The sequence below is a fragment of the Carcharhinus amblyrhynchos genome, chromosome 26, assembly GCF_965287045.1.
Source record: "Carcharhinus amblyrhynchos chromosome 26, sCarAmb.v2.hapA, whole genome shotgun sequence".
NCBI classification, from domain to species: Eukaryota; Metazoa; Chordata; class Chondrichthyes; order Carcharhiniformes; family Carcharhinidae; genus Carcharhinus; species Carcharhinus amblyrhynchos.
In genome coordinates this window covers 11,200,453-11,221,333 of record NC_137349.1, presented here as the reverse complement: position 1 = coordinate 11,221,333, position 20,881 = coordinate 11,200,453, and the positions used below count along the sequence as shown (strand labels likewise).

At 41.8% G+C, this 20,881-nt stretch overlaps 1 protein-coding gene across 1 annotated transcript in view; it reads left to right on the top strand.

Annotated features, from left to right (window-relative positions):
- Nucleotides 1-20,881, top strand: part of mau2 (MAU2 sister chromatid cohesion factor) — a 56,752-nt gene that overhangs the window by 24,853 nt on the left and 11,018 nt on the right. The window contains exons 8-17 of the mRNA XM_080213246.1: nucleotides 485-631; nucleotides 4,052-4,142; nucleotides 4,996-5,099; nucleotides 8,077-8,154; nucleotides 9,439-9,504; nucleotides 10,245-10,328; nucleotides 11,806-11,855; nucleotides 14,037-14,114; nucleotides 16,184-16,295; nucleotides 17,687-17,777. Coding sequence (XP_080069372.1) covers nucleotides 485-631; nucleotides 4,052-4,142; nucleotides 4,996-5,099; nucleotides 8,077-8,154; nucleotides 9,439-9,504; nucleotides 10,245-10,328; nucleotides 11,806-11,855; nucleotides 14,037-14,114; nucleotides 16,184-16,295; nucleotides 17,687-17,777 — 901 coding nt within the window. The remainder of the gene's footprint in view (nucleotides 1-484; nucleotides 632-4,051; nucleotides 4,143-4,995; nucleotides 5,100-8,076; nucleotides 8,155-9,438; nucleotides 9,505-10,244; nucleotides 10,329-11,805; nucleotides 11,856-14,036; nucleotides 14,115-16,183; nucleotides 16,296-17,686; nucleotides 17,778-20,881) is intronic.

The following is a 20,881-nucleotide window of genomic DNA, read 5'->3' as shown; positions in this document are numbered from 1 at the left end:
CTTATTGAAGTGTTGTAATACAGGAACCCTTCCCCCAACTAATTTGTCTGCAGTAAGCTCCCACAAAAACAGCAGTGTTGACAATGACCTGACAATCTGCATTCTTTTTGATGTTATTGGTTGCTGAATAAATATTAGCCAGGGTACCATGCTTTTCTTCCAATAGCAATGTGCAATCTTTTACTTCAACCTGGGAGGGCAGTTTAACACCTCCTCTGAAAGTTGGCATATTTAACAATACAGGGCTCCCTCAGTGTCGACAGAGATTATAAACTCTTGCTCCTGGACTGGACCTGAACCCACAGCCTCTGAGGGGAAAGTCAGATGAGTGTGAATGTATATCATGTTTGTTTACCTCAATATATGTCTGAACTAGCACCTGTTTGTATAATAGTATCAGGAAATGTAAACGTACTTTTTGAGAACCAATTTCAAAGTAAGAAAGCAGCCTGTGAATAACGAATAATCTGTGCTACTCTTGAAGGTAAAAAGCGTGAAGCCCTGTCTGAAGCAACTGCAGCAATGTATTCAAACCATCTCTACGCTACACGATGATGAGATCCTGCCCACTAACCCTGCAGACCTCTTTCACTGGCTACCTAAGGAGCATATGTGTGTGCTAGTTTACCTGGTGAGGAAGTACTGTGCATTTTTTTGGAGAGTGAAGGGGTCAGTCTCTGTGCTAGATACTGTTACACACTTAGAGGAGAGCGTATAATGCTGTTTAGAAAAATTATTTTCTAACTTTGTTCCAAACCTATAACACTTCTAATGAGTTCAGCAATTTTGGATCACAACTCCTGTCAACATTTTTTTCTGCTGGCTTGTTTTTTTTTCTCTCTTTTGTCCTTCATTGCTAGAGGGATGGAGTTTAAAATCAGCAAAGTTATGTTGCAGCCGTATAAGGTGCTGGTGAGGCCACACCTGGAGTACTGTGTACGTTTTGGTCTCCTTACTTGATAAAGGATATACTGGCATTGGAGGGGGTGCACAGGAGATTCAGTAGGTTGATTTCAGAGTTGAGAGGATTGACTTAAGAGGAGAGACTGAGTAGACTAGGACTATACTCATTGGAATTCAAAAGAATGAGGGGAGATCTTATAGAAACATAAGATTATGAAGAGAATAGATAAGATAGAAGCAGGGAAGCTGCTTCCATTGGCAGGTGAAACTAGAGCTAGGGGGCATAGCCTCAATAAGGGGGAGCAGATTTAGGACTGAGTTGAGGAGGAACTTCTTCACCCAAAGGGTTGTGAATCTGTGGAATTCCCTCCTCAGTGAAGCAGTTGAGGCTATCTCATTGAATGTTTCTAAGGCAAGGATAGATTAAATTTTTGAACAGTAAAGGAATTGAGGGTTATGGTGAGCGGGCAGGTTAAGTAGAGCTGAGTCCATGAAAAGATCAGCCATGATCTTATTGAATGGCAGAGCAGGTTTGAAGGGCCAGATGGCCTACTCCAGCTCCCAGTTCTTATGTTTATTTTTCCTTTGCTTTTAACCGCAGTTGTCTAGAATCCTGCCAAACATACCTTGAGACATAACTTTTGTTTTTAACACGTCCCTTTACCAGTCTGTTTGGCCTTACTCCATGAAACATTTTGTCATTCAATCTCTCTTTTCCTTTGCCCAATCCCAGAACTTCACTTGTGTTGTTCTTCCCAACCTCCCCCTGTCCTTCCACTCCTTTTAACTTGCGCAAAATCTTTTGCGTTTCTAATTTTTTTTCACTCTGGTGAAAAGACACACACACCACAAATGCTACCAGACCTGCTGAGTATGCCAGCATTTTCTGTTTCTACATTATTGAAATGCAGCTCTGTCTTGTTTATGCAAACAACAACCCTGCAGTTATCTGATTAGTGAGTCTATTGCTCAGAGAGCAACTAGCCATTCTGAGCAAACAAGTTGTGGATTCTAAACCCAGTCTGACTGATCCTCAATGATTTCCAAATGGCCCCAAGCCAAGAAAGGGAGAGAGATGCTCACTCAGGAATCCTGCTCCTGATTGCTGTCCAGCAACTGAGAATAGGTTCAGAGTTTTAAGTTTATTTATTAGTGTTACAAGTAGGCTTACATTAACACTGCAATGAAGTTACTGTGAAAATCCTCTAGTCGCCACATTCTGGCATGTGTTTGGGCACACTGAGGGAGAATTTAGTACGGCCAATGCACCTAACCAGCACCTGGAGGAAACCCACACAGACTTAGGGAAATGTGAAGACTGTGCACAGACAGTGACCCAAACCTATGTCCCTGGCACTGTGAGGCAGCAGTGCTAACCACCATGCCAATGTTTATTATTTCTTGCTGTTTATTATTGAATAATCCGGTGATATTCACTGGTTTGTTCACACCTAAACAATAGCTTGCTTGTACATCATGCCTTTACTAAAGCATTTCAGAAGCATAATGAGGCAGGAATTGAATAGCTCCTTAGATTTTGGGCTGCTGGAGCCTATACAAGCACTTGTCAGTGTTAATGTGACTTAGGTGCCACTTTCGGTATGCTCTCCCTAAAGAAACCCCAGTTCAGAAAGAACGTACACTCCTTTTGCTCCTCTTAATAAGCTTTAGACTTATTCAACCAGCTACAGCTCCTTGCTGTCCTTCAATAATTTGTTTTCACCGCAATAGCTAACCCTGTTGCTCTGGGTGAGATTATTAGTTTGTACCAAATTATCATAATATTAATAAGTGTCTGTCTATTTACATGTAAACCCAGTCAAACCCAAGCGCTGGAGTTGAAAGCTGCTGCTCTGACTCAGGGTGCCACCTAGTGGTTAAGCACAATTTCAGAATCAATTGTAACAAAGATTGGGAACAAAATCACTTAAAAGAAATTTCTTCATTTACCCATCAAGATCTTAATTACTTTTAACAGAATCCAGCAGATTTCAACATATTCTCACAGTGATCAGGATATAGGTTGGTGATGCTATATTCCCAGTTTGTCCATGTTTCCTGGGAGAGGGCTATCAGTGGAAGCCAGGGAGGGAAACTCATTCATGAACCCAGTCCACATGTATTCTGAACACAGGGACTTTTTGATACTCAAAGTGTGGAATTGACAGCGTGAGCAGGATATATCCTATCTACTTTTCACTTGAATGTGCTGCTTTTCGATAGACATTGGCCTTCACAGTTGCTTTCTGTAACTTTGGCCAAATACTCACTCTTCGGTTAGATTAAGCAGCGAGTGGCAACCGGTTAACAGGGTGGCACCACAGCCAGCCCAACTTTAACATATGTGCATTTTCTGGCGGGGAATGGTTGGATTGAAGGTCTGGAGACAGAACACTGGCTGATTTGCTCTTTCCCTGTCATGGACTAACTAATTTCCAGCTGCGATCAGCTAACTCCATTCAAAGTCAGGCTTGACCTGGGAACCTCCCTGGGCTTTATGGCACAACAGTGCATTGTGTTTTTCTTCATGTAAGCATCAGGATTGGAAAAATATTTCAGATGGGAAAGGGCAAGTTTACTTTTTCCAATTACTTTATTTTAAAAAGTCGCCCCATCAATCTTAGATTCATGAAATGTTATGTCACAGAGAGAGAGGCCATTTAGCCTACTGCATTGCTGTCAGCTCTCTGACTGGCCTGTACAAGTTGTTGCACATTCTCCTCAGCTCTTTCTTTTGCAATATGTTTATAATTTTGCCTTTCTCAACCATTTACCAATATATTTTAAAGGGTGTTACGGATTCTGCTTCCAGGACTGTTTCTGGTTAGTATTTCACAGCTTTGCATTTTAAGATAGGGGAAGAAATCTCCCAACTCTTCCTGTTAATTCTTGGTTTAGACTCACCAATTTTTGGTACAAGTGATGCAGAGAAAACTGATCATTCCCCAGACTCTACTGCCTAGGTTCCTGGACACCCACCTGTTTGCTAACAAATTGCATTTCTCCGGTCACATTGACATATTTCCAGGTAGCTTGCAGTACTGTCTGCTTTGATATCCATGCTCCATTCTGCAGTGAGGTTGTATAGTGTTCTGCTGAATGTCAGGGTGAAATATATTTCAGTGATATTAAGGTTCTTGTGTTACAGGTGACAGTGATGCACTCCATGCAAGCTGGTTATCTAGAGAAAGCCCAGAAATACACAGATAAAGCACTCATGCAGTTAGAAAAATTAAAAAGTAAGTCACACGGAATTGTCGGTCACATGTTCTTAGTTAAATTTTGGTGAAGGTTGGATTTATGGATATGTTACACTCTGCGCTTGAATTGTAGATTCTAGTCTTCCAACCTGGATCGAAATACTTGAACTGCACAACAGTAGCGTACAGTACTAGTGGGCACAGGTCTGTCAGTGTATAACATGGGTACAGTACTGGTGGGGATAGGTCTACCACTGTGTAACACTGGGGTACAGTACTAGAGGGGACAGGTCTGTCACTATAACACTGGGGTACAGCACTGATGAGGAAGGGTCTGTTGCTGTATAACACTGGGGTACAGCACTGGTGGGGACGGATCTGTCACTGTATAACACTGGGGTACAGCATTGATGAGGAAGGGTCTGTTGCTGTATAACACTGGGGTACAGCACTGGTGGGGACGGATCTGTCACTGTATAACACTGGGGTACAGCACTGATGAGGAAGGGTCTGTTGCTGTATAACACTGGGGTACAGCACTGGTGGGGACGGATCTGTCACTGTATAACACTGGGGTACAGTACTGGTGGGGACAGGTCCATCGCTGTATAACACTGGGATGCAGTACTGGTGATGGTGGGTCTGTCACCGTATAACACTGGGGTACAGGTCTGTCAAAATATAACACTGGGGTGCCACCTTCTGGCCTATATGGCTTGGTTGTAATATCTTTAACCACTGGACCATTCTTCAAAACTGAGGTGCCTAATTGATCAGCTAAAAATTGCTGAAATTCTATAAAGATTACTTGATAATTGTTTGGTTATAAAGCTTTACATTGCAAGTTGCATTTGAGGTATTATAATAACTTAATTCTTTTTCATCTGTACAGTGCTAGATTGCAGCCCAATCCTCTCCTCATTTCAAGTCATGTTACTGGAGCATATTATCATGTGTCGACTTGTAACTGGCCACAAAGCCACAGCTCTCCAGGAGGTTTGTATACTGCCACAGCGGAACTGTGTCCATATATACTTCAGAGAAAGATGGTGTGTTCAGTACAACCTCTGGGGTGAAGGTTCACATTCTGCCCAGTGTGATGGGATATAGGTGTCTCGTCTGCTGCCTACCACAACAGAGAAATGGCCTAAATCTAAGGTAGAGAGATAGGTTTTACTTAAAGGTGGAGAGTTTTAGGGAGGGAATTCAAGAACTTGGGGCCGGAGCAGCAAAATCCATATCAGCCAGTTCTGGAAAGATTTAAATCTGGATGTGCAAGAAGCCGTATCACCCCTCTTTTTTTTTGTCCACCCAATTTCCTTTCTTCAAATACATTTTAAAAGTTTATCCTCTCCCTACCGACTTTGAAATTTTTCCCATAGCACATAATTCAAATCCAGCGAAAGTGCCAGCTCGTTAAGAGTTACTCCCTAAGCAGCCACGGGTAAGTAAGTGCTTGCTCAGAAGCCACAGTGAACGTTTGAATTCAGCCACTGCAGAGCAGTGCCTGGCCTGCATTTAACAATAATGCGCAGTAGTAGGTGGGGATGTGTTTGTAATTTGCCTCAAGGTAATTAGAGGCAGGAATCTATACCCTCTCGCTCCCTGTAGCAACACATCACCACAAAGCTCAACGCTCTCATCAGCTTCTAGTGGTGGCTGATGATCTTTTTTTGACAGGTGAGGCGGACACCAAAAAGGGCCACATAAATGAGGACAGGTTGAATTGCCAAAGCTGATTAATCTCTCAAGTATAGAAGATTAAGGAATGATTTAGTTGAAATCAAGTGATGTCAGGAAACACTTCTTCACAGAAAAGACTCCCAGCACTTGGAGCCTGTTTCGGCTTTGGTAAGGAAATGGTTTTTAATTAATTGGTTCAAAGACAAGGATGAAAACATATTGGGTTGCATTCAAAAATTAATTGTAAACTGGCATAATTTTTACTGATACATATTTAAATTCTGAAAGTACACTGCCTCTTGTGAAAAAAAATACATTTCAATATTATGTATTACAATTTTGTCATACGAACCATTAAAAGATTTTTTAGAACATAGAAAACTACAGCACAAACGGGCCCTTCCGCCCACAAGTTGTGCTGATCATATCCCTACCTACTAGGCCGACCTATAACCCTCAATCCCATTAAATCCCATGTACTCATCCAGAAGTCTCTTAAGACCCCAACGAGTTCGCTTCCACCACCATCAACGGCAGCCGATTCCACTCACCCACCACCCTTTTACCTCAACTTGTATTGAAGATGCTAACAATCGTGGGTTCTTGTCAGTCAAAGTGTGTAAACAAGAGTCTTATTGAACGGCAGGTTGCCAGGTTCTTGTCATTCAACTGTATAAATAAACCTTCGGCAGTATGGGACAGGTTCAGAGCACCTCTAATAAGTGAGATATGCAGCAAAGTGGGCAATCAAGAGACACAAAATGGTCCTGAAAGCAAGAGCTTGTGACATATCGGATGATGCACCATCTCACTTGCCTTTCTTCATGAGTTGCTCCTGATATTTTCAATTTCACCCTGATTTAGTCAAGATTTTCCTGGTTTGGTTTGTTCCTTCATTAGTTTTAACATTTGATGGAGGAAGGCAAATCCCCTGCTGGAGTTGCTTCTCAGTGCAATCGTGTTTTTACTGCAGCAAACAGTCTCAGTAAAAAGGCTGAACAAGTTGAGTTATTTGCTGTAAAAAAAAATGTGGTGGCTGAGGAGTGACCTGATGTAATCTTAAAGTCCTCTGAAGGAATCTGAGTGGATAGAAGCAGTGAAAATGTTTTCATTTGTGGGAGCTGTCACAAATATAAGTCAGTAATAAGTTAAAAAGGGAATTCAAGAAAAAAATATTTTAGCTTGAGTAACTATTTCAATATTATAAAGAGAACAAAGAAAATTACAGCACAAGAAGAGGCCCTTCGGCCTTCGAAGCCTACACCGACCATGCTGCCTGACTGAACTAAAACTGTCTACCCTTCTGGGACCATATCTCCCTATCCCATCCTATTCATGTATTTGTCCAGATGCCTGTTAAAACTCGCTAACATGTTATAATATACAGATTATTGAAACCTGACTTTTTTGGGTTTTTTCCCCACATTCGAGCAGTGTATATTCAGAGTTTAATTATGTGTGTATTATCAGTACGAATATACAATAGTTAAAATTATAATTTATTTTTGAATGCAACTCAATACGTTTCCATCCTTGTCATTAAAGCAATTAATTAATAAACCATTTCCTTCTTGAAATAGTAACAAGCTCCAAATGTAAACATTAAAATATATTATCTTTAATAAACTAAACTTCCCTTGGTTCTGTTTTACTCTTGCCTAATAAGAATGCTTTCTGGGGGAGAGATTTTAAGATTATCATTATCCTTGAAGAAGTCCTTCCTATCACCTAAGGTTATATCCCCTTAATCTGGATTGCTCGTTAACACTATCTGCCCCCTCACCTTGTCTCAGCTATTCCATGTGGTAACATGTTCTGAACTCTTAGAGATTTTTCCTGTTTAACAGCACAAAGGAAGATTTATCAGTATCACAAGTAGGCTTACATTAACATGGCAATGAAGTTACTAGGAGATTTTCACAGTAACTTCATTGCAGTGTCAATGTAAACCTACTTGTGACACCAATAAACTTCTAAAACCTTCCTTTGTGCTCCTAAACAGGAGAAACCTCTAAGAGTTTGGAACATGCTACCACATGAAATAGCTGAGACAATTAGTGTTGATGCAATGAAGAAAAGGTTTAGGTAAACATGAAGGCGAAAGGCTGAGATTAAGTGGAGTGGGAGAAGGTCCATGTGAAGCATGGAACATTTGGGCCGAATAGACTGTTTCTAATGCTGCAAATTCTCTAATACCCAAGCAGTTGCTATGTGGCCCATTTGAAAGGTGTGTCTGAATGTAGATTCTCAACAATTTCACTTATTTTCACTTGTTTTTTGACATTGTCAGATTTCCCAGGTCTGTCAGTTGTGTCAGCAGTCTCCCAGATTGTTTTCAAACCATGCTGCCCAGCTTCACACGTTACTGGTAAGGAAACAGAACTATTATTACCTACTTGGTCTGGCTGTTGGAGGTTTCTGTCTCCTTTCCCTTGCCTGGCACAATTTGTGTTGGGGATATCAATTCACAGATTATATGTATGGTCAGGATTCTTCCCTTCCTCTTTGTAGGTTGGAATGATCAGATTGTGACCAGGAACAGCACACACCTGTTGACTTTTCTTCCCCTCTAACCCACAGACCAACTTTTATGTCTCGCTTGAAATTGACCAATTCTGAACCAAACCAGGATCTGCTGGTTTGTGCAACTCCATTGTCTGTTGGCTTGGTCAGCTGAGTGTGGAGTTAACACTGATAGCTCTGTGAGCAGGTCAGTGCTGTGGCCAAAAGAGAAAATGCTGGAAAATCTCAGCAGGTCTGGCAGCATACCTACAGTATAAATTCTCCCACTTTCTATGTCGTTTTGCTTTGATAAAGGGTCATCCAGACTCAAAACATCAGCTCTTTTCTCTCCTTACGGATGCTGCCAGACCTGCTGAGATTTTCTAGCATTTTCTCTTTTGGTTTCAGATTCCAGCATCCACAGTAATTTGCTTTTGTTCAGTGCTCTGGCCAGCTGCTGGTCTGCTTTTTAGGGGATCAGCATTTAAACCCCATTCTGCTTTTGATCCCCCAAACCCAGTCAGTTGGAGAATTTTGACAACTCCCAGCCAGAGGATTCTGCTCATTCTGATCCACCTGGTAACAGGGAATTGCAATGCAAGAAGGAAATTGCCAATATGATCACGTAGTTGATGGTGTTGAATTTTGACCCGCCTTTGCAAAGTTCTCTGAGACAGTGTCATCACAAGATGACTCAGGAGGAAACAGTTCAGCCAGCACCATAACAGGCAGGAGGAAGGGTAGGGACGATACCTGGTCTGTTGGAGAGATCTTCTGGAAATTTAATGATTTCACTCCTCCCCTCCTCTCTGCACAAAGTGTTGGCATACCCCCAGAGCCACTGAGGTCAGTTTTGTAAAACACCTGTGCACATTGCTTGCAGGTGCATCCTGTTCACTCAGTGAACAGCGAGAGGGATAAAACAGAGCCGGTGCACCCTCTCTGCAATTTACATTTTCGAGAATTAAAACCCAGTACTTCTGTAGCAATTCTTGTCGTCATGGAGATGCATTCAGTAGCAATATAATTGTGTAACTGTTTCCTCCCTTTTCGCAGGAAGACATGACTCTTGCGGACATTTGTACCAGTTAAACATGTTTAGCGATTTCTTCTGTGATTCCTGTGTTAGCTATTCACTTTCCTCCCACAGGGCCTATATTGCATCTCCGTAAACTGCATGGACAATGCAGAGGCACAATTCACAACAGCACTTAGGGTAGGCATTTTTGTATATTTTGTTTAACAAACTGTTATAGTTGTCACCTTGTTGTGGTTTGGGAGGAAGAATCTTATCTGAAAATCTAACGTGTTGGCCTTGGCTAAGTGGGTAGTTTCTGAATCAGAAGGTTGTGCTTCAAGCCTTTCTCCAGAAACACAAGCTCAAGCTGACACTTCCAGTTCAGAACTGAGGTCGTACTATATTGTTTGGATGAGGCGTTAAACCACAGACAAGTCTGGGTGGCACAGTGGTTAGCACTGCTGCCTCGCGGCACCAGGGACATGTGTTCAATTCCCAGCTTGGGTCCCTGACTGTATGGAGTTTGCACATTCTCCCCATGTCTGCGTGGGTTTCCTCCCACAGTCTGAAAGACATACTGGTTAAGTGCATTGACCCGAACAGGCACCAGAGTGCAGCGACTAGGGGAATTTCACAGTAATTTCATTACAGTGTTAATATAAGCCTTACTTGTGATTTAATGAGTAAACTTTACTTTAAGTCTACCCTGTCAGCTGCATATAAAAGACCTCATGACACTCATCTAAAAAAGATGATCCAGGGAATATTTCGCTGGTATTTTTGCTAATATTTGTTCTTTAACCTACACCAATAAACAGATAATCTGTTGGTGACAGCTTGCTGTGTGAATTAACTAAAGCTTTAATGATAACATGTTGGATGAAAAAGATGCATCGTGTATATAAATTGAAGTACTTTTCAACCTGTTCTCATTTCAGTTGACCACACACCAGGAGTTATGGGCATTTATAGTCACAAACCTGGCCAGCGTCTACATTAGGGAGGGCAACAGACACCAGGAGGTAAGAGAGTTGATGTGCATCACTTAACAAAAGCTCAGACTGTGCATTTAAGATATCTAATCTTATTTAGTGTCTCTTGCAGCAGAGCCCTGGGACAAAGCAGCCAGGCAGAGAGCTAATTTCAAAAACTGATACGCTCATTGATTGTTGCCCTTGATTTTGCGTCTTAACATTTATCACCCAAAGCAAAATGTGGCAAATCTTGAAAATCTGAAATACAGAAAATGCTGGAAATACTCAGCACTGGCAGCATCTGTAGTGAGAGAAACAGAGTTAATATTTCAGATCAGTGATCTTTCAAGAGAGATAATGAGATGGATTTTTTATTTGACAGAAGCACTTTAAGTTGAATATACCCATAGAATCCCTACAGTGCAGAAGACAGCTTTTCGGCCCATCAAGTCTGCACCGGCAACAATTCCACTTAGTCCTATCCCCGTATCTCCTACGTATTTACCCTGCTAATCCCCCTGACACTAAGGGGCAATTTGGCATAGCCAGTCAACCCAACCTGCACATCCTGTGGGAGGAAACCAGAGCACCCGGAGGAAACCCATACAGACATGGAGAGAACATGCAAATCCACACAGACAGTGACCCGAGGCCGGAATTGAACCTGGGTCCCTGGCACTGAGGCAGCTGTGCTAACCACTGTGCCACCATGCCGCATATTGCCATCATAGCAATATCCTTACCAAGTGATTGAGTGGAACCAGGTATGCAGGTGTATGTGGGATATGGGTTTGGAATGATCTAAAATAATCAACTGAGCTTCCAGTATAAATTGTTGCTCTATTTACTTGTAGCTAGCTGATAGTTTTGGTGCAACCTGCAATTGATGACATGCTTCCAGGGAGCTCTCCCACTAATATTGAGGTAATTCTGGAGATCCTTCTGGCTTCACGCTCCTTGGGTTTCTCATCTAATAGTGCGGCACTTTCAAAGACCAACCTTCCCTCTCCACAACTAATAAATTTCAGGGAATTGCTTCCAATATTGAAACCTTTTTGGGAGCTTCTTTCTTAACTTTTGAAAAGCAATAACAGCCAAAAGGAAAGCAGAGTTGAAGACTTGCTTATTTTTCAATGTATAACAGAAATAACTCCAGTAATTCAATGCAGAAACTTATCAATCTGGTCAGTTAGTTCATGATTATTTGTATATTGTTATTCTTGTGGATGGCTGAGGTATTGGCTTACATACGTCCCTGTCCATTGAAAGTGATTCTATGTTTGGATGTTTTGAGACATTTTTGAGAGATGTGATGGTGCACTGTATTAATAAAGGTCTACCTTAGACTATGGTTCCAGAAATCTGGTTGTGATACTTCTGTACAATGTGTGTTTGTGCCTGTCCTTGCAGAGTAGCCCAAGATATCTCCTCATTTCCCTCTGCAATGTTGGGTGAGGAGCAATCTGTTGCTGCTGTATTTCAGGGTGATTACTCAGTTAACAAAAGGTTTTTTTGTTTGTTATAGTTGTACAGTCTACTGGAAAGAATAAACCCAGATCACAACTTCCCAGTCAGGTAAGAAAGACAGCAGTTGCTCTTGGTGCTGCTGTACAGTGCATGTAAATCTTATCTTACAAGGGAAGGTACATTTGGTGTTGTCGAAGATTCTGTTCTGAGGGTGAAATTGCAGTTGTATGGAGGCTGCTTTACTGTGCATTTGAATGCTATATTTGACTTGGTAATGCTTAATGGAATGGTGTAGAGGGAACTTTGCATCTAATTTGTGCTATTTACTTATATGAGCAATCACTGGAAAATTAAGGGTTATTGGGTAGAGAAACAGGAGTAAGCTGTTCAACTTTCGAACTCTTTCCGCCATTGCCCCGTACACTGGAGCCCACTTCTCCCACACCAGTCTTTGTGCTATGTAGTCATTTCCCTAATCTTATTCGCCCTATGCCAATTTGCACATGGGTCAGGTAGTAATCTAGAAATTAGTATCTTTGAGGTTTTGCTTTTCAATTTAGTACCTAGCTTCTTGTACTCCCAATGCAAAACCTCTTTCCTAGTTCTACCTATGTCTTGGCACCTACATGGAGTATTACAACTGGATTCTCCCCTTCCGACTGCAAGTTTCTCTTCAGCCCTGAAGCACATATCCTGAAACCTGGCACTGAGCAGACAATATAGCCTTTTTGACATTCATTTGTTTGTAATAGCCAACACTGTCAGTCCCCCTAACTATACTGTCTCCTATTACCACTGCATTCCTTTTTGTTCCCCCAACTTAAATGACTTCCTATACCATGGTACCATGGTCAGTCAGCTCATCCAATTAAGACAGCAATAATTGCTCCCAGAACCTGTAGACTGTAAGGGTACTGGACAGTTATTTAGGAAATCAGATGAGACACCAATACTTTTTTTCTTTTTGGCAAAAATGTAAAGAAAGGGCACTTTGTTCCAGGTGTGAGTCCACTGACAAAATAGGGATTTTTATATCAAAACAACCTTTATTCCGAGCACAGTTTAAATATAACTCTAACAAAGGAAACAGCTTAACCATTAACAGTTGAATAATATTTAGAAATCAAAGGAAGCAACTTTAATTTCTAGCTTATGACTGTTCCAGTTCCAAATCAGCTCCATTCATGCGTTTTGTGGAGAGTGAGTGAGTTCTCAGGAAAACCTGTATATGCCTCTGACTTTAGCAGAAGTCCAACAACAACTGCCTAGTTTTTCCCTGCTACAGAACTAGCTCCTCCCATTACTGCCTGGTAGATAACTCATAACCCTTTCAATCAACCTAATTAAAAAGCTCCAGAGGAAAATTCCATCTATAAACAAAAATCAATTAGCTCTATTCTAAGTAAATACTTAATGGTTAAATTGAGTAATTATCCTGCTTCCCAGCATCTGAGCTTCCTACCAGACAAACCGACTACCTGTAGAATATAGCTGTATTTTTAAACGTTCCCCTTAAACGTAAAAAATATATAGGTAGCAATTGCACTACTATCATCACAAGCCTGTCAAGCCATTTTCCACTTGTGATGCAATTTTCTTTCCCCCTCTTTTGTTGAAAGGGCTGGCTCTTATTGGGGTACAGTTCTAACAACCAGTTCCACACGACCCCCAGCAATTCTCCCAAGGATTGTCGAGAGACAAATATGCTAGCTAGTGAATGTCAGTCAACTTCCAGGCTGTAGAAGGGTATCAGAGCAACAATTGATTTGTGTACCTCTAAACAGTTTCCAGCTTAAGGCCACTGCATAGTGATCTGTGTGGCTCATTTGCACCATTCCTTGCTGGTTGATAACATTCGCTTTTTTTGTGTGTATGTGTGTGCATGTGTGGGCAGAGCAACTGACAGTGAGCCAGCTGACACCTGCCAGTTGAGTGTTCTTGGACTGCGTACCAGCTCTCGTCCCACAACCTCCTGCTGACATGTACACATGATTTCCTGTGGTCTGGCACTGTGGCAGAGCTGCCACTGTCTCCATGGAGATGCCAAGGTCAATGGGTCTCGAATAAGTGGTGTTTCTGTATTTTGTGAATGTAATTCAGTAACTCAGGAATGTGCTTCGTAATAGGAAACTGTTTTATCCTGAATCGCAGAATGCTCCACTTCAGTCTGTGTGTGTGTTTCTCCCGGAGGGGGTGGAGAATATTTTTTTGGCTACTTTTACTTTTTTGCACATCGTACACTGTGTTTGTGTCTGAAGTAATGTCCTGTGTCCAACTTCTGTCTTCTAGTTCTCACTGTCTCCGAGCAGCTGCATTCTACATCCGGGGCCTCCTGTCCTTCTTTCAGGGAAGGTACAATGAAGCAAAGTGAGTGTTACCACAGCTGCAGGCTGACTACTTTGGTTGGTGATGGGGACATCTCCATGAATAGAGAGGCTGCTTCCATTGTTCCACAGAAACACTTCTTCATTCCCAATTCCTGGAAGCAGTGCAGTGATCTCTACCCGCCTCCTACTCCCTTATGGGGAAAAATATATTCGCTCAGTTAGTATGTAATTTCAAGGTCTTGTACTCGATACTTGTTATTTGAAATATCATTTAAAAGTTTGTACTGCCTGAGTATTCTAATTCCTGAAATGTTGCCTTTTGGGAGTTTGATTCCACTGTCTCTGCCCATCTTCTGCTATCTACACCTACAGTTGCCACTTGACAAACTGACAATAGTTTGCTTTTAAAGTGGTTCTGCATCTCATCCAATTATAGGCTCTGGCCGCTATTTAGTTCAGTGGAGCGAGTCTAGTTATCGCAGCTTCAAGCGTGCTGAAAAACAATCAGGCCACCTTGTGAAACACCACGGGCAGGTTATTAGTGTTTAAACTTGTCAGTAGAGTTTGATAGTGTTTCTGTTTATGCGTCAATGACAAATGGCAATTCGATAATGAACTCCGATAATTTACTGTTATCATTGACGTTTATAAGCGAGTTGTGCTTTGGGACTGAGTTTTCAATTTAAGGTAAATTTTAGGGAGGGGTAATGTGATCTGTCCTGAAGTCTTCCTGACAGGAAGTCTGAATGACTTGATTGTCATTGATTAAAGGGATGCAGATTATTTTACTGAGTAGAAAGTGCGAGGTGTTTACACTTGGAGACAATGGCAGCAGCCTGTGAGTTAACAGTGGATGGACTGGAAGTCTTGAAAGAAAAATGTTGAGAATGTTTGGGTTGTAAACAGTTATGCTTTAAACTGTCCATTTACTTCCAAGATGAAAGCGAGTTAGGGTCTCGAATAGTTAATAAATATTTTTATTTGGATATAAGGCCCATGTAATTCACATTGCCATTGCAATAAACTTTGAGAGTAGAAGAATCTCTTGAAAATCCCTGAAACACTCAGATGAGCCTACTACAAATTGTGGGGGAATGAGAGGGCAGTTAGAGGCCGTAAACTTCTGTGGTTCTCTACACAGGAATATGGGTAGGAGCTTGTGCTCAGATTGGAAAGTTCAAATTCATGAGAAGTTAAAATGCTGCTAGAAGATTTGCATAGCCTTAACTAGAGGGAAGTCTCCAGGAAAACTCGTACCGGGAAAGACAGCTCTAGAGTCAAATTTTGGGAGGCTGGAAAGGGAAAGATTGGAAGTAAATCCTTGGGAGCTAAAAATCAGCTTGGACTAGTTCTGGAAGAATTGAATATCTGCTTAAAGGATAGTGTAATATGATACCTGATGGTAGGTTTCTTTCAGTTGTTAAAAATTCTGTTCCGTAGTTTCTCAGTGCAAGTTGCCTACTAAAAGGGTGTTTGGTCAATAGTGCTTTTAATCCTTTTATAAATTTCTGAAAGCATTAAATCTTGCTGTTATTCATTCAGCTCAGAATTTCTTTTTGAAAGGTATTGGTCTCTAAAGGACTCATGACACGAAAACTGAAGAGATCCCGTATTTCCCATTACTGCCTGGAGCACAATTTGTTGTCTAGTTATAACAGTTTTCCGTTCTAAATTTCCAGATCTCATGCACACCAATAATGAATGGGATGAGGAATAAGTGTGTGTAGGATAAGGATAAAGAGGGAAATTTTTATAAAATTCTTGGAGGACTTACCAGACTGTTACACCTGACTGGAGATTAGGGAACAAGGGATCATAGTCTAAGGATCATTTCGGACTGAGATGAGGAAAAATATTTTCATTTAGGGTTTGTGAATCTTTGGAATTCCCTTATCTTCTCAAAAGCAAAACAGGCTCAAGGGGCTAAATGGTCTAATCCTAGTTCTTGTGTTCTGAAGACTAGACTAGAAAGAATAAAGATATGGGCTTAGACACCAAATGGTGCTACAGAAAGACTAGGTCTAAGGGAAGGTGCATCTGCTACCTGCAGCTTTTGCCACGATAGATCACTTCTCCTAATGATGGCTAACAGTATTCTTTGCTTTTTAGGCGATTTCTACGAGAGACTCTGAAAATGTCAAATGCAGAGGATTTGAATCGACTGACAGCCTGTTCTTTGGTGTTACTGGGTCACATATTCTATGCTCTAGGAAACCACAGAGTGAGTAAAGTTCTGTTATTGAGAAACTTCATGCCGTGGGGTGCGTTTGGTTTGAGTGGATCTGTTGTTTGTTTCATATTGAAGTGGGATGAGGGGACTGTTGTATTTCTTCATCCTCTCACTGCAAAAGCTTAGACCAATGTACTCTACCCAAGCAGGAGATTTTGCTCCATGTATGGCTCTGCACTAAGCCAAGCCATGCTGTAGCCTGAGCTGAAGTCTTGGTAAATTTTGTCTTTCTACCTACAGAGCATAGTTGCAGGCTCAGCTGAATCTGTTTATTGTCAAAGTCGCCACAGGACTGCGCAGCCAATGATAACAAAGACTCTCGCCCATCTCCTAGCTCTGTCCCTCCCCAACTGCTGCCCGCACCTCTCCATAACTTGTCAGCTGTGAGCACTCACTCACCTCTGAATCAGAAGGTTGCGAATTCAAATCCCACTTAAGACACTTGGGTCTGTGATCTATGCCGCCACTCTCAGTGCAGTACTGAAGGAGTGCCGCATGGTCAGAGTAAAGGCTTTCAGGTAAGGCATTAAACCAAGTTCCCATCTACCTCCTTCAACTGAATTTGATCCAATGGCACTATTTCAAAGAAGAGTGGGTGTATGTTCCCCAGTGTCCTAGGAAATATTTGATCCTTCATGATGTAGTCACTATCGCATTGCTGTTTATGGGCCTTTGCTGTGTGACATTCGTTGCTGCATTTCCCACATTAAGAAGTTGATAAACTCTAAAAGTACTTGATTGTTTCTATAGGGCTTTGGGATGTCCTAAAGTTTTGAAAGGTGCTTTAGAAATGCAAGTTTTTTCCCTACTCTTCAAAAGCTCTGATATGTACTAGGATAAAGGTCAGCAGAACCTCTAAACCACAGCAGCAAATGTTTGACAACAGAAGACTTCCGCAAAAGTTCCAGTATACAGTGTGGTTTCTGTCACCACAATTCTTGTAATTTAGTGCGACATAGACAGTGTATCAGTGACATGTAAGAACATCAGAGAAATTGCATCAGCAATCCCTTCACTGCACCCTTTGCATTTTTGGGAGACCCATCTGACAAAAGAGTGTCCTTCTTAAAGTTAGCTCCAAAATTATTCAGGCAAAACTCCTGCCAGATTAACTTTGGACTGGGTTCTGTTTCAACTGAATGCCTTCCCTGGCTGGCCCAGCTTGCTCAGCTCTTATGGTCAGTGCTCAATCAGGTGGCTACTTGCCACCTTGAGTAAACACCTTCCTTGACTTGAACAACTGATGGTATTCTACAGGGACAGCGAGATTCTAAATCTTGGTTGTGTCATCTACTGTATTACAGCAGTGATTGGTTTGTCAAGCTGACAGTGTTAAACGGGATCATTGAGTTTTACAAGCTTACTTCTGTTCTGTTTCTCAGGAGAGTAACAACATGGTGGTACCCGCTATGCAGTTAGCCAGCAAGATCCCAGACATGTCAGTCCAGCTGTGGTCTTCAGCATTGCTACGTGGTAAGTGGCAGAAAAGGTCAGCTAAAGGCTAGCGGTGTATCCTGGGTGGAGCAGTAAATAGTCTCTCAACACAGGTTAAAGTCCAGTAGGTTTATTTGGTAGTACGAGCTTTCGGAGCGCTGTCCCTTCATCAGGTGACTCATCTGATGAAGGAGCAGTGCTCCGAAAGCTCGTGCTACCAAATAATCCCACTGGACTTTAATCTGGTGTTGTGAGTATACTTATTGTGCTTATCCCAGTCCAACACTGGCAACTCCACATCCTGAATGGAGGAAATGCATTACAACAGAATCTGAGCTGGTGGATGAATTCTTATTAGATTTTATTTCCTTTCCTGGTACTTTATCTCTTTCCTCTTGTGTTTTCCTTGGTTGCTATGTGTGTCGCACTATAGATTGTTAAAATTAGGCAGCAGTGATACCCTTCACTGGGCAAAGTTTGGCAGATTTTATATTCTTTTTGCCACAGTGCTTGCTGTACAATTTCATGCTGTAGTCTGCAATGTTGCAGTGTTCCCATCCAGGGAATTGTCTAGAAAGTGAGTTACACACTAGCTTTAATCATAGAATCCTTGCAGTGCAGAAAGAAGCCATTCAGTCCATTGAGCCTGCACCAACAACAATTTTATCCAGACCCCATAACTCCATGTATGTGCCTTGCTAATCCCCTGACTCTAAGGGGCAATTTAGCATGGCCAATCAACCTAACCTGCACATCTTTGGACTGGGAGGAAACCAGAGCACCTGGACGAAACCCATGCAGACAAGGGGAGAACATGCAAATTCCACACAGTCGCCTAAGGCTGGAATTGAACGTGAGCCCCTGGTGCTGTGAGGCAGCTGTGCTAACCACTCTTTCACTAGGTCACCCTTTTTAGTCGTCATTCAGTTTCAGTGCGCTGCTGACAGGCCATGGCCTTGTCTGCCTGGTGGTCAGAGTCAAAAGGATTGTTACTCTCTCGATACCAACCCCTTAGAGTAGTATTTCTGGTAGTTATAAGCATACATCTCTTTGTAACAGATACTTTTTCCTCTCTAAAGTGATGTACTGCATACAAAACCTAAATAACCTGTAGGGAAAGCTACAATATAGCATATAACTGTCTGTGGACTTTCAGTGAAGAAGTCTCTCAACACCAGGTTAAAGTCCGACAGGTTTATTTGATAGTAAACGCCACAAGCTCAGTCCAACGCTGGCATCTCCACATCATGATTTCCAGTGAATACAGGTTTGAACTTAGCTGTGATGCGCCCACAACCAAATAGCTTGCTTATTCTCACTGAACGGGCATAGGTATGCTACTGGACTTAGCCTCTGGAACTGTACTCCCAAAAGCATTAGCTCATCAATAGAGGAGGAGGTGGGAAATAATGGGTTTTTTTTCATTGCCTGCAGCCCCCTGCAAGTTTGAATGCTATAAGCTGCTGCAATACCCCCGCCTGCCTCCTGGTGTCAGTAATCAGCTACAGTTCACAGCAGAGCCACCCACTGATGCACAGCAATGATGTACAAGGTGTTGACCTTACACAGATTCAAAACCATTAGGAATTGTAAACGTCTTTAACATGTCCTGAGGCATTTCACAGGGGTGTTATAAAGCTATGTAGATAAATATGAATTTGTATATTTTGGTAGGAAAAATAGGGAAGTCACTTATTACTTGGAAGGTGCAAGTCTAGGTGGGGTGGACAAGCAAAGGAATCTCAGTACAAATGCACCAATCACTAACAGTTGCACCACAAGTTAGCAAGGCCATAAAAAAAGCAAACCAGGCACTGAGTTTTACTTCTAGGTCTAATCAAACAGAAGGAGCGTTATACTAAACCTGTATTGTTAGACCACATTTATAGTACTGTGTGCAGTTCTAGTTGACATTTTATAAGAAGGAAATGGAGGCACTGGAAAGAGTGCAGAGAAGACTTGCCAGCATGATGTCAGTATTGTGTGGCTGTACATATCAGGAAAGGATTGACAAGCTGGGTTCCTTCCCCCTTGAAAAAAGAAAGCTGAGGAGTGACCTCAGAGCTCCTAATTCTGAAAGTTTTTAATAGAGTGGATACAGAGAGGATGCTCCCTGTGTAGGGAAGAGTATAACTGGAAGCCATCTATTTAAGATAGTCACCAAGAAATCCAAGATGGAATTTGGGAGCAAAAAAAACCAAAAGAGTAGTGAGAATGTGGAACTCAGCACAGACAGACAGTGATTGGAGACAGAAGCATAGAACCATTTAAGGAGAGGCTAGATAAGCATGTGAGGGTAAAAATAGAAGGTTATGATGGTAGATTTAGATGTGAAAAGATGGAGTCAAGCATAAATACTGGCATAGACTTGTAGGGCCAATTGCGCTGTTTCTGTGCCGTATATCCAAAGTAATCTCGTTAAAATTTGACCCTGCAACAGTAGATCAAAAGCTTACTCAGAGATGTTAGATTAAAGTTGATTTATTCATATCACAAGTAGGCTTACATTAACATTGCAATGAAGTTGCTGTGAAAATCCCCCAGTCGCCACACTCTGGTTTGGGTATGCTGAGGGAGAATTTAGCATGGCCAATGCACCTAACCAGTATTTATTTTGGACTGTAGGACGAAACCAGAGAAAACCTGTGCAGACTCCGCATAGACTGCACCTTCCGAGTAATAAGTGACCTAAACTGGGTATTGAACCTGGGTCTCTGGTGCTGTGAGGCAGCAGTGCTAACCACCATACTGCCCCACAAGAATGAAGTTTAAGGGAGTATTAAAGAGAGGTTTAGGTGGAAGTTCCAAAGCTTGGGGTCCAGGCAAGTGAAGACATGTTCACCAATGGTGGAATAGTTAAATAAACTCATGCATGATCAATGCACTAGCTGCTGCTGAAAGTCACTGTTGCTGATTTAAAAGTTTAACCATTCCTCAAAGCCACGCTTTAGGAAGATGTGAACTCATTGGATTGAATCAATTTGATAACCTCTTGTCAGGAATTATAAAGCATGTATTTGTTGCATTGAGTTCTTGGGTGTTAACTGTATGCAGGGATAGACCAGCACGTAGAAACATAGAAAATAGAAACAGGAGGAGGCCATTCGGCCCCTTGAACCTGCTCCTCCATTCATTATGATCAT